At 57.9% G+C, this 11,436-nt stretch overlaps 1 protein-coding gene, 1 non-coding gene and 1 pseudogene across 2 annotated transcripts; 2 read left to right on the forward strand and 1 right to left on the reverse strand.

Annotated features, from left to right (window-relative positions):
- The first annotated feature begins 1,734 nt into the window (after nucleotides 1-1,734).
- Nucleotides 1,735-1,860, forward strand: LOC132518951 (U6atac minor spliceosomal RNA). Its single transcript, XR_009540064.1, has one exon. It is a non-coding gene; the product is annotated as a U6atac minor spliceosomal RNA (small nuclear RNA).
- Nucleotides 1,861-4,248: 2,388 nt separating this feature from the next.
- EFNA2 (ephrin A2) lies at nucleotides 4,249-9,262 on the reverse strand. The gene is made up of 3 exons (XM_060146771.1): nucleotides 8,470-9,262; nucleotides 6,342-6,407; nucleotides 4,249-5,680 (listed from the first exon to the last, which is right to left on the reverse strand). The coding sequence occupies exons 1-3, from the start codon at nucleotides 8,666-8,668 to the stop codon at nucleotides 5,559-5,561; spliced, it is 387 nt and encodes a 128-aa protein (XP_060002754.1). The 5' UTR covers nucleotides 8,669-9,262; the 3' UTR covers nucleotides 4,249-5,558.
- Nucleotides 9,263-9,445: 183 nt separating this feature from the next.
- Nucleotides 9,446-9,539, forward strand: LOC132518963 (small nucleolar RNA U3; annotated as a pseudogene).
- The last annotated feature ends 1,897 nt before the right edge of the window (nucleotides 9,540-11,436 follow it).

Here is an 11,436-nt window from a genome sequence, read left to right on the forward strand (position 1 = left end):
CATTTCCGGATCAATGGGGCAGGTGAGGGGCTGTCAGGTGGGCGGCCCCAGAGGGAGGGGGGAGGGGTCCCGCCCCGCACACCCCTGCCTCCACCCCAAGTTTCCGGGCTCCCATAAGTGAGCCGGGAAGCGTGGAGAGGATGGATACGGTGGGCTTTCTTCTCCAGCAGAGAAGGCACAGAAGGGTCAGTGGCCCCTTGGACACCTCCCTGAAGGGAAGCCGGGGTCCTCGGGCTCAGCAGTTCCCCACCCAGAGTCCTCTCCTCCTCCCTGGCCTCCAGTCCTGCCCCAAAGCCTCCCGTGGCCCCCCCTGCCCATCTCCTTTGCCCCTGCCCCCCGCCCCACCCAGGCTCCATCAAGATCAGGCGAAGAAATGCCTCAATCGCCCAGCAGTCCGTCTGTGTCCTGCACCTGCCCCGTGCCCAGCATTTGAGGCCCCTCCCTGTCCCAGGTCCACACCCAGCCCCAGCCCTAATCATCCTCACAAGTATTGTCTCAGTAAGGACCACCGCCAGCAGCTCCAGGGAGAGGAAACTGAAGGTGGGAGGGGCTCCTGGCTCCCCCGCCCCCACCTGTCTCCGCCACACCAGCCACACCAGCCCAGCTGCAGCCACTTGATTTCCGACTTGTGTGTCATCGCATGTGATTTATGGCTCCTCAGGGGCTCCCGGGCTGTGAACCGGCTTTTTATTTGTCTGTCAGTGGCCGCCTGGCCACCTGCACCCTGGTCCACACTTCCCCATTACCGAGGCCTCCTCCCGTGTCCCATAAGCCCACCAAATATGGGGCCCGGGGCCCACTGGGGCTGGCCCCACTGTCCTCGCCCTGATGCCACAGGCAGAGGGAGGGCCCTGCCCTGGCTGCACACAGTAGGTGCTCACTGTTTGCTGGGGGGCGCTGGCATTGACATGGGAAGTGGGGGTGGGGTGGGGCGGCAGCACCTAGACTGGGGACGTGAGCCCCAGAGCCCCCGGGATGGTGGCCTTTCCTCCGAGTGACATGACCCACTGCGTGACTGTGGTCAAGGGACTTGATCGGACCCCTGAAAGCCAGGGTGGTCCCCATCAGTCCAGAGGGCAAGGCGTGAGTCCCCTCGTCACGGTCACGGCGGGGGGGGGGTGGTCGGGGATCCAGGGTGTGGCCTGGGGCTTCTCCTGAGACAGCGGCATAGATTAGATAGGGACTCAGGGGCCCAGAGGGGAAGGGCTGTGGGGTGCTCTCCTGTGACTGTGGGCATTGATGCCCCCAAGCCAGGGCGGCCATGAATCTGAGGGGGCCCCGACCGGGAGGCCTGGCTCCACCCGACAGCGACCGTCAGGATGTGGGGGAAACCTCAGGACCCCCCCTTCCCACTTCCCTGACCCCCCGCCCTTGGGGATCCTCTGGGTATGCACAGGACCCCTTTACCGATGGCTGCCCTGGGGGTACCCCACTGTGCCCAGTGCAGCCCCAGGAGTGAGGGGCCACTCTGCACCTTGGTGGTGGCCCCCGAGGCCATGGCTGGTGACCAGTGATGGACAGCATGGCCCCTGAGAGATCCAGGCCCCAAACACAAGCATGTGTCGGTACAGGGGTGCGCACAGGTGGGCGCGGCCATGGGGTTCCTCCACACAGGTGTGTGCACGCGTGTCTGTGCAGGTGGCAGATGACAAGTCCCGGGGGAGACTCCTGATGGTGGGACTCTGGGGACTCCCAGCCGGTGGGGAAGACGGACAAGTAAAGAATCAGAGATTTGCGTTGTATGAAAGGAGAGAAGGTCAGCACTCCCCTCGACCAGGATGGAAGAGGCCCTTGGGCCTGACAACACGCATACGGTTAAGGCATTGCCACCTACTTCGTGGCATCTAACCACTGTTTTTGACATGTACCATAATGTTCATTGCAGCACTAGTTACAATAGCCAGGACATGGAACCAACCTCAATGTCCATCGACAGATGAATGGATGAAGAAGATGTGGCACATATATACAATGGAATATTACTCAGCCATAAAAAGAAACGAAATTGAGTTATTTGTAATGAGGTGGATGGACCTAGAGTCTGTTATACAGCGTGAAGGAAGTCAGAAAGAGAAAAACAAATACCGTATGCTAACACATATATATGGAATCTAAATTTAAAAAAAAATGGTACTGATGAACCTAGTTGCGGGGCAGGAATAAAGAGGTAGACATAGAAAATGGACTTGAGGACATGGGGTGGGAGGGGGAAGCTGGGGCGAAGTGAGAGAAGCATCGACGTATATACACTACCGAGTGTAAAATACTTGGCTGGTGGGAAGCAGCCGCACAGCACAGGGAGATCAGCTCAGTGCTTTGTGACCGCCTAGAGGGGTGGGATAGGGAGGGTGGGAGGGAGACGCAAGAGGGAGGGGATGTGGGGACATGTGTATGCACATGGCTGATTTGCTTTGTTGTACAACAGAAACTAACATAGTATCGTGAAGCAATTATACTCCAATAAAGATCTAATAAAAAAAGAAAACATGTGGTAAATTAGATGTAAATAATGCCTGGTAAATAAATACACATTATTGTGAAAAAGAAAAAGAAGAATCAGAGATTTGACAGCAGGGGGATGGGGTGAGGGCCACTTGGCCAGGGAGGTCTAGAAGGGACATGTACCCCTTATGAAAGGGCTGGGGGGGAGAGTCAAGCAGTGGTCTGCAGAAAGGGCACACCAGATAGGGGGGAACAGCATGTGCAAAGGCCCCGTGGTGGGAATAGAGCTATTTTTATACTTACCCATCCAAGGTCACCTTTTTGTGTTAAAATTTTGTCTCAAAAGTCCTCAGAATAGCTAAAAGGAAAAAACCCAAATGTCCATAAAAGAGTGAATGGGCAGAAAGTCATCCCTCCACACACGGGAACATCACTCAGCCATGAAAAGGACAGAAGCCCTGACGTTCCTACAACGTGGGCGGACCCTGAGAACACGATGCTCAGTGAGAGAAGCCAGACACAGAAGGACACGCAGTGTGTGATTCCATTGATGAGAGACGTCCAGAACAGGCTGATCCAGAGGTACAGAGAGTGGCTTCCTAGTTGTCAGGCAGTGGGGAGGGGGAGGGGGCTTCTTTTTGGGGTGATGGAATGTTCTGGAATTAGATAGTGGTGATGGTTGCACACCCTGTGAATGGATAAAAATTGTGGAATCGTACTTTAAACGGATGGATTGTGTGGTATGTGAACTATATCTCAATAACATTTTTTTAAATAACAAAATCAAAGTTAGCTGCTACGATTCTGCCCCACGACCCCTGCATTTAATCCTCGCCTTCCAGTTTCCTCTGTCCCCGTGGTCGAGTTGGGGTGTTCGAGCAAGGGGTCTCAGGGGGGTGGACATAGGGGGGCCTCCTCCCTCTCTGAGCCTCGGGGTCCTCTCCACAGAGTGGGGGGATCCCTCGGCTCTCCCTCCGTGGTGCTCGGCAGTGGCCACCCTCCGTCCCACTGCTGCTGGGCAGGGCAGGCGGGGCGCACACAGGGGTCTTTGTGCCGCTTCCTGGCCTCATTAAGAGGCAGCCCCCGTCGCTGGACCCAGCACGACCGAATTAATTAGCTGAGAGCCTTCCCTCTCAGCTAATTGTGCCCGGGACACCGCAGTCCCTGCGGGTGGCACTGAGGCAAGGAGCAGCCCCGAGGCCCCAGTCTCTCCGCCCTGTTCTGTGCCTCTCCGGGGCCAGGCTGGGGTGAAGGCCCCTGGGAGCCCAGAAGACTCTGACACATGTCTTTTGGAAAGCCAGGAGGGAATTCGAGATGACAAACCCCCACCCTTGCCTGGAGCAGTTGGAGAAACTGAGTCACCCCTCCACAGAGCTTGGCGACCAAGATGGCACCGAACTTGGTTGGATCCTAAAAGACCTGTCATAGAACCCAAGGACCGCCCCCAAGTGAGGACAAGGGTACAGGAGGTCTTGACTGGCCCTGGGGTCCAGGGATTCCCACCTGCTCAGGTGCATCAGGTGACAGACACTTAACAAGCCCCTGCTGTGTATTCAGAAGCCAGCCCCCATCTCTTCCCTCCATCCTCCCAGCTGCCCCAGGGGAGAGGGGCTTGTTCCCCTCTCCTAGGGGTGGTATGAAGGGCACAGCACCCCATAAGATGCTCAGTTCGGGACCAGGCACCCCAACGATACACAAAACCAAAGGATCACAACCGGCCCCGGGGTCTCCAGACATTCCTTAAAGACACCCCTCCCCAGCAGATTCCAGACCCGACCTGCGGCCCCAACACAGACACGCAGCCTGGATGCTTACGCTTATTTTATTATAAAAAAATACAGAATCCAAAGTTGATTGTGATGGGGGGGCGGGGCCCGTCGCCAGCTCCAGGCGTGGCAATGCCGCACGCCCACGACCCCTACAAAAGTCCCCCACTGGCGTGCCCGAGCCATCTCCCGGCGGCCACACGCCATATATATTTATATATAATATATATAAAACACAGATCAGGAAAGGCGGGTAGAAATATGAAATCTGTATAAATGCGCTGTTTACTTCATTAGAGTGTTTTGGGGAGGGGGTATCTCTTTTTTGGTGGTGATGTTCCCCGCCCCCCCCGTTTTGTTTTGTCCTGTTTTCCCTTTTCTTACAAACATTATTAGTCATACGGTAGAGGGAAGGGGGTCTCACAGACAAAGGAGCTTATTTTGAAGTGCGGCTTCTACGCTAAAAAGTCTACCCCAACCCCCCCCATCAAAATAAAAGCCCCCCCCCCATGAAGGGGTGAGAGAAAAAGAAACATTCCAGTCCATCCTCAGGAATACAGTAAAAATAAATCACAGTATATACTTGCTGGCTCTATTTACAGAAATATAATGTCTTCTCGGTCTCGGGGGCGACTGTGTGAGGCTGGGGGGACAGGTGGGGCCTACGTCATCTCTAAGACGTTGTAATGCTATGATTTTGAGGGTGCCGGGGCTCCATGGTGGCTGCTGGTGAAACCCCGTGGTTTTCTGCTCTAGGAGACAATCACCAGGAGGGAGGAGGGTAGAGCTGGCAGGACAGGGGTCTGAGGGCCCCGGACCAGAATCGGGGGGACTCACCACCCACCCCTTCTGCCTCAGGCCAGCCTGTCCCATGGCACCTGGGGTTCCATTCCATGGTTGCCTCCACCCAGGACCCAATAAATGGAGTGACCAGGCCAGGGGTGCCCCAATCCCCCTCCCCTCAAGGGGGCCAGGGACCCCTGCCCCGTCTGTCTATTCTGTTTCCTTCCCAAAGTCACAGATGACAGCAAGGAATAAATTAAATTAAAAGCTCAAGTCTTTCTGATGCAACCATGAAAAATACACTTAAAAAGCAAAAACAGAAACCAACGTCACCAAGAGATCCCAGGGTTCAGCAGGTCCCCCGGACAAGACAGCATGGCCAGCTGAGCAGACACCCGGCCCCTTTGGCACGGGGTGGGGGGACCTCGGCGGCCCTCACCCCCCTCCAGCCCTGGGGCGGGTGGACGGCCCCCTGCCCGGCGAAGCAGCACCAGTCGTGGGAGAAGCGGCGTCTCTATTTGGTCTCGGAGGCGGGCCATCAGGGCGGGGCCAACGTCCCATTGGGTACTAGGAGCCCAGGAGGGTCCACAGCACGGGGACGGTGCTGAGGAAGAGCTGGCAGCTGCGCAGGCCGCTGCATGAGTTATTGCTGGTGAAGATGGGCTCGGGGGCCTCATACAGGGTCTCATCTGGGGGGACAGGGAGACAGGGGGGTCAGTGGCAGGCCTCCCACCCCCCACCCTGCTTCCTAGACCTCACCACGACCTGACATTGTTAAACATCTCCATTACGAGACTTCCCTGGCGGTCCAGTGGTTAAGACTCCACACTCCCAATGCAGGGGGCACGGGTTCCACCCTTGGTCAGGGAGCTAAGATCCCATATGCACTGAGCAGCCAAAAAAAAAAAAAAAATCTCCATGTCACTGCACCTCCAAGGGCACAGAGATCTCTGTCCACCTCGGCGGAGGCTGTGCCTCCAATGCAGAGCATGGCAAACAGAAGGCTCCAGGCGAAGTGGCGAGGCTGCAGGACTCCCCTTCCCTATGTTTCAGGAGCTCAGAACACAAACCCGTTGGTCCATCTCAGAGAACTTCCGTGATACCCGCTCACTGGGTGAAGGGGGCTTCGGCCTCAGTGAAGCCCAGCCATGGACTTCAACCCTCATTCTTGAAGGTCTGAAATGGCCCCATTTGCAGATGGAAAAACAGAGGCTCAGGCAGGGCCTGTCCCAGCCATCGCTGAGGTTGTGGGACTCCCCAGGCTATGCCATGACCGCCTCCTAACTCCGCTGATGACTCACTGGGTTCTGTGAGTTAAGGACCCTACATGAACCCCCACCAAGAACTTACTGGTCGGTCGCACGTAAACCTTTAGCCGCAGGCAGGGTCGGTCCACAGCATTGGGGGGCGTGGCAGCTGGAAGAGAGGGGTTGGGGGTTAGTAGGGCAGGAGGCTCTTGGTGCCTGAGACCTCTTGGGGCTGTATGCCCTTCCCTACGCCCGTAACCCAACCCTGACCCCAGGTTGGGGAATCCACCCATAAAACTCCTCATCATACATCAAAGCCCCAGACACAATGCCCGTGATTTCCCAGAAGTCCTCTTGCACTCTTCCCCTACCTCTCACTTTGCTGAATCCTAACCCCAGAGACGGGGGTCAGGTGAGGTGTCAATGTCACCCCAGGGCTCCATCTCACCCCAGGGCATCACAGGGCAAAGTTCAAAGGTGATGAATAAAAATAGGTGTGTTTCCAATCAGCAAAAAAAGGGAATTCCCTGGCGGTCCAGTGGTTAGGACTCTGAGCTTTCACTGCCAGGGTCACGGTTTCCATCCTTGGTCGGGGAACTAAGATCCCGCATGCCGTGCAGCACGGCCAAAAACAAAACAAAACAAAAATCAAACAGCAAAAAAAAAAAATCAGTGTAACCAAATGATTGACCAGGGATCAAAGCCCTGCTCTCAGGGTGCCTGTCGGCAAGTCACCCCCTATGTGGACGTCATCTGGCCCATGGAAGTTGCTTTGGAAATCATTCTTTCCATCTGGGTGACGCCGGAAACCCAGTTACCCCTGGGAAGGAGGCAGCTTCCGGCCTCACCTGGAGAGCGACCCACACCGCCGAGTCATGTGCAGGCCGAAGTGCATTGGGTCCTCACACCTAAAATTCCACCATAGGGCTCCCAGCTTCTTGGCCCACTTGGCGGGCGGGGGAGGTACCAGAGCATCAGCCATGAGTCAGGAGGGAGGAGCTCAGGGACCAGGACAGGGGCAGGGAGGGAGGCCTGAGGCCCTGCGGATGGCGGGGCTCACACTCGTGAACAGGCACGGGCACCCACACGGCTGCGGCTGGGCCTGCCCCCGCCTGTGCTCTCGGCCGGTCCTCTCTGCGGCCATCACCTCTGCCCGCCCCCCAGAAGCCCCTCGTGCTGGGAGATGAAGATAAAAAGCACGTAATAAAAGTAACATTCATCACAGAGATAGGACGAATAATTACAATAATTATCTTTATGAAACTCCCGTCTCGGAAAGAAAAATGTAATTTTTCTTATATTACGGAGACTTAATTTAAGCACCTTCTTCCCCTCCCCCACCCCCTTCTTCCCTGAATTAAAAAGAAAAAATCCAAATAGAGCAGAGAAAGGAGGAAATGGGAGCCTCGTAGAGTTTAATTTGACTCAGCAGGAACCGGGGTGGTGAGGCGCTGGGTTCCTCTCCAAAGCCCCGGGGGCAGACCCCCCTTCCCACCTGCTCCCCATCAGCCCCCAGGACGCTGAGAAATGGGACCCCACAATCCGTTGAAGTCTCACTGCCTCGGGAGAGGCATGAGTCCGATGCCAAGGTGGGCTCCCTGATACCCCCTCTCGGCAGGGGCGATGCCTGGACCCCAGTGTTCCTGGTTTAGGTTCTCAGACTACAGTCTGCCAAGGCCCCACTGAACGGGAACTTGAACCCAGCCCCGACTCTGCCGCCTCCCCAGACCCTGCCCTTGGCACTTGATGGGAAGGAAAAAGGGGCCCCTTGGGAACCCCTGATGCCCAGGACAGGTGGGGGCAGCCTAGCCGGCCCCCCCCCCCCGCAAGGCTCACAGCGGGGCACGCATGCGCAGTGTCCCAAGGCCGCCACCAGCCGACAGTGAAAAGCTCCTCGGGGAATCTGGGCGCGGGTGGGCCGCTGGGAGATGGGGGGGTGGGCCCGGGAGACCCCTGCCATGTCCAGGGTTGGTCGCCCTCACCCCCTCCCTCAAGATTCCACAGGCCTCAGTTTCCCATCTCCTGCAATGGGGGGATGGCACCCCTGGTCTCAGTGTGGGACAGGCTGACCACATGGTCCCAGTCCAGAGGCCCAGAGGCTTATCCAGAGGCCGAGGTCACAGGGGGGCTTGCGGGGAGGAGGGCGAGACCACCGGAGCGTCCGCCCGGAGACAGAGGCCAGCGCGGAGGAGGGCCCCCCACCCCCGCGCCCCTGCCCCGCCCCCACTCACAGATGTAGTAGTACTCATGGCCCGGGCGGAACTCGAAGCCCAGCGAGAAGGGCGTGAAGAGCTGGAACTTCTCCGAGAACTTGAGCGGCCCCCCGGGCGCCGCGGGCCGGTTACACTCCCAGCGCTTGAAGCCGCGCTGCCGGTGGTCGCAGGAGGCGTGGCCCTCGCCGTTGACCATGTACAGCACGTAGTGCTCCATGCGCTCGGCCGGCGGCAGTGGCGCCCCGTAGTGCGGGCAGTAGATGTCCAGGTAGTCGTTGATGCTCACCTCCACCGTGTAGCCGCCGCCGTCGTCCGCCGCGCCCGCGTGGAACCTGGGGGCGGGGCCGGCGGTCAGCGCGGGGGTAGGGGCGGGGCCCGAGATGCGGATGATGGATCAGTGCAAGGGAGAAGGGGAGGGTCAGGGATGGGGTAAATGGAGAGGGGTCAGCGGTCAGCGCGTGGGAGGAGACGGGGTAGGGGACAGGAAGCACGAAGGCGGGTGGGGACGGGTCAGTGCAGGTAGAAAGGGGTAGGTCAGAGATGGGGAAGGGGGAGGGGTTCGGGGACCGATGGGCGGGCACCCTACCCACAGACAGGTGCCAGGGTCCGAGCCCACGGCCCCCTGCCTGGCACAACCCTGCCCCACCAAGGCCACAGCAGGCTCCTTGAGACTGGGACTAGCGCTGAGCCCACGAGGTGGGTGCTGGGGAAGAGGGGCTGCCGCCAGGCATTCTGGGTAACCACATGCAAACGAGCAGGCGCCACGTGACTCGGAGCCCCCCCAGTCTCTCCACCCGCTGCAGAATCCACATCTGGGCCCCTCAGCCGCAACAGGCCTGGCACAAGATGTCCGCCCCCCCACCAGGAAGCCCCTCTCCAAAAACCTTACTACTTGACTTCGATGCCCCCTCCTCCAGGCAGCCCCCCACGCCATCCCCAGATGCAGCCTCCTCAGCTTTCCTTTGCAGATTTGCCTGCCAAGAAGGCCGAGGGCAAGACTATACTTTCAGGAATCATTTCTATAGTTCGTTACTAGAAAGGTTTCAATATTACTCAGCCATAAAAAACAATGAAATTGAGTTATTTGTAGTGAGGTGGATGGACCGGGAGTCTGTCATACAGAGTGAAATAAGTCAGAAAGAGAAAAATAAATACCGTATGCTAACACATATATATGGAATCTAAAAAAAAAAAAATGGTTCTGAATAACCTAGGGCCAGGACAGGAATAAAAACGCAGACATAGAGAATGGACTTGAGGACACAGGGAGGGGGAAGGGTAACCTGGGACGAAGTGAGAGAGTGGCATGGACTTATATACACTACCAAATGTAAAACAGATAGCTAGTGGGAAGCGGCTGCATAGCACAGGGAGATCAGCTCGGTGCTTTGTGACCACCTAGAGGGGTGGGATAGGGAAGGTAGGAGGGAGACGCAAGAGGGAGGGGATATGGGGATATATGTATATGTATAGCTGATTCACTTTGTTATAAAGCAGAAACTAACACGCCATTGTAAAACAATTATACTCCAATAAAGATGTTTAAAAAAAAAAAAAAAGGGGCTTCCCTGGTGGCGCAGTGGTTGAGAGTCCGCCTGACGATGCAGGGGACACAGGTACGTGCCCCGGTCCAGGAAGATCCCACATGCTGCAGAGCGCCTGGGCCCGTGAGAGCCTGCGCGTCCGGAGCCTGTGCCCCGCAACAGGAGAGGCCACAACAGTGAGAGTCCCGCGTACCGAAAAAAAAAAGAAGGCCGAGGGCAGTGTGGGACATAGACCAAGTGTTCCCAGCCTCTCTGGGGCAAGCTCTGACCCTCCTCTAGCCTCAGTTTCCCCAGAGGGGGCAGGGTTTGGCATAAAGGATGCTCAGGCCCTCCCTCGCTCAGTCCAACTCAGGGGTGCCCTGGGTTCAAGACCCCCAGTTCCACCCCTTCCATCCTGTGTGACATCCTTCCTTCTTCCTCCAGAGCCTCCAACTTCCTGGTCACCCCACCAGCTTCCCCACCCCTGACACCTCCACCCCCAAGCCCTGCCTCCCAGGCTTTGCTCTGGAGGTCTCCCCACACTATCATGCAACCTGCACCCCTTTCTCTGGGGGGAGGCCCCTGACCCAGGCTCATCTGTCAAGGATAGAGGTCAGCTGAGCGAGGGACCAGCAGCTCCCCTTCCATCACTGCCTCGGGCTACAGCGCCAGGAGCCCCTAGACCTCCCGGACGTGGTGCCCCAGGCCCCTGTCATGTAAACGTGGCCTGGATCGAGGGGGGACAAGGGGGCCTCCCGAGAGGGGCTTATTAGCACATAAAAGGCCTGAGCATCAGAGGGTTGGGGGGCGGGCTCCCCCAGCCTCCTCTACTCCCTGTATCGGCCAGTAAGCTGAGGCCCAGTGTGGGTCGGAGGCAGGGAGGGCTGCTAGGACCCCAGCCACGCCGCTGCCTCCGTGCCCGCCATGCCAGCCGCCCCGGCCCATGGGAGGGAGCCAGGCAGCCTCCACGCCGGGTGCTGGCACCTGAGGGGGGCTGGATTATCAGATGGCATCGGCTGGCCCCCCGCCACCCGTGAGACTGCGCCAGGTGGGGGCGAGGGGTCCTGGGAACTCAGAACTGGAATGACGGAGACAGGGGACCAGCTCACGGTGCCTGAGTCTCCCCCGCCGTCAGCAGGGACCCAGCATGATGATTCCCGTCTGTGGCTGAGGTCAAGGGCCGCAGAATTTCAGCATGGGGAGCAGGGGGAGTGGATTCACCTCCAGCCCCTTCCCTGCTCCACTGGGTTCGTCCAGGGACGGGGAGGCCACCCCCTCTCGCAGAGGTGAGAAGGCGTTTGCAGAATAAATGTGTCTGGTCTCGGGGGTCAGTTGGGAGCCGAGGAACCTCAAATGTGGTTCAGTCACAGGTTGGAACCCAGCTGGGTTCTCAGCTCCTCTTCTCAAAGCCTCAGATTCCAACTCTGTGCCGTGGGGATGGTCCTCGAGGCTGATGGGAGAA

The sequence above is a fragment of the Lagenorhynchus albirostris genome, chromosome 3, assembly GCF_949774975.1.
Source record: "Lagenorhynchus albirostris chromosome 3, mLagAlb1.1, whole genome shotgun sequence".
Lineage (NCBI taxonomy): Eukaryota > Metazoa > Chordata > Mammalia > Artiodactyla > Delphinidae > Lagenorhynchus > Lagenorhynchus albirostris.

What these genes read in the sequence shown, in the direction of transcription:
- EFNA2 (XM_060146771.1), bottom strand. Translation starts at nt 8,668, where the DNA reads ATGGAGCACTACGTGCTGTACATGGTCAACGGCGAGGGCCACGCCTCC. An exon ending in CCATGAGTACTACTACATCT is followed by an intron (nt 6,408 to 8,469) that starts GTGAGTGGGGGC and finishes CCTCTCTTCCAG; the next exon opens with CTGCCACGCCCCCCAATGCT. An exon ending in GGTTTACGTGCGACCGACCA is followed by an intron (nt 5,681 to 6,341) that starts GTAAGTTCTTGG and finishes CTGTCCCCCCAG; the next exon opens with ATGAGACCCTGTATGAGGCC.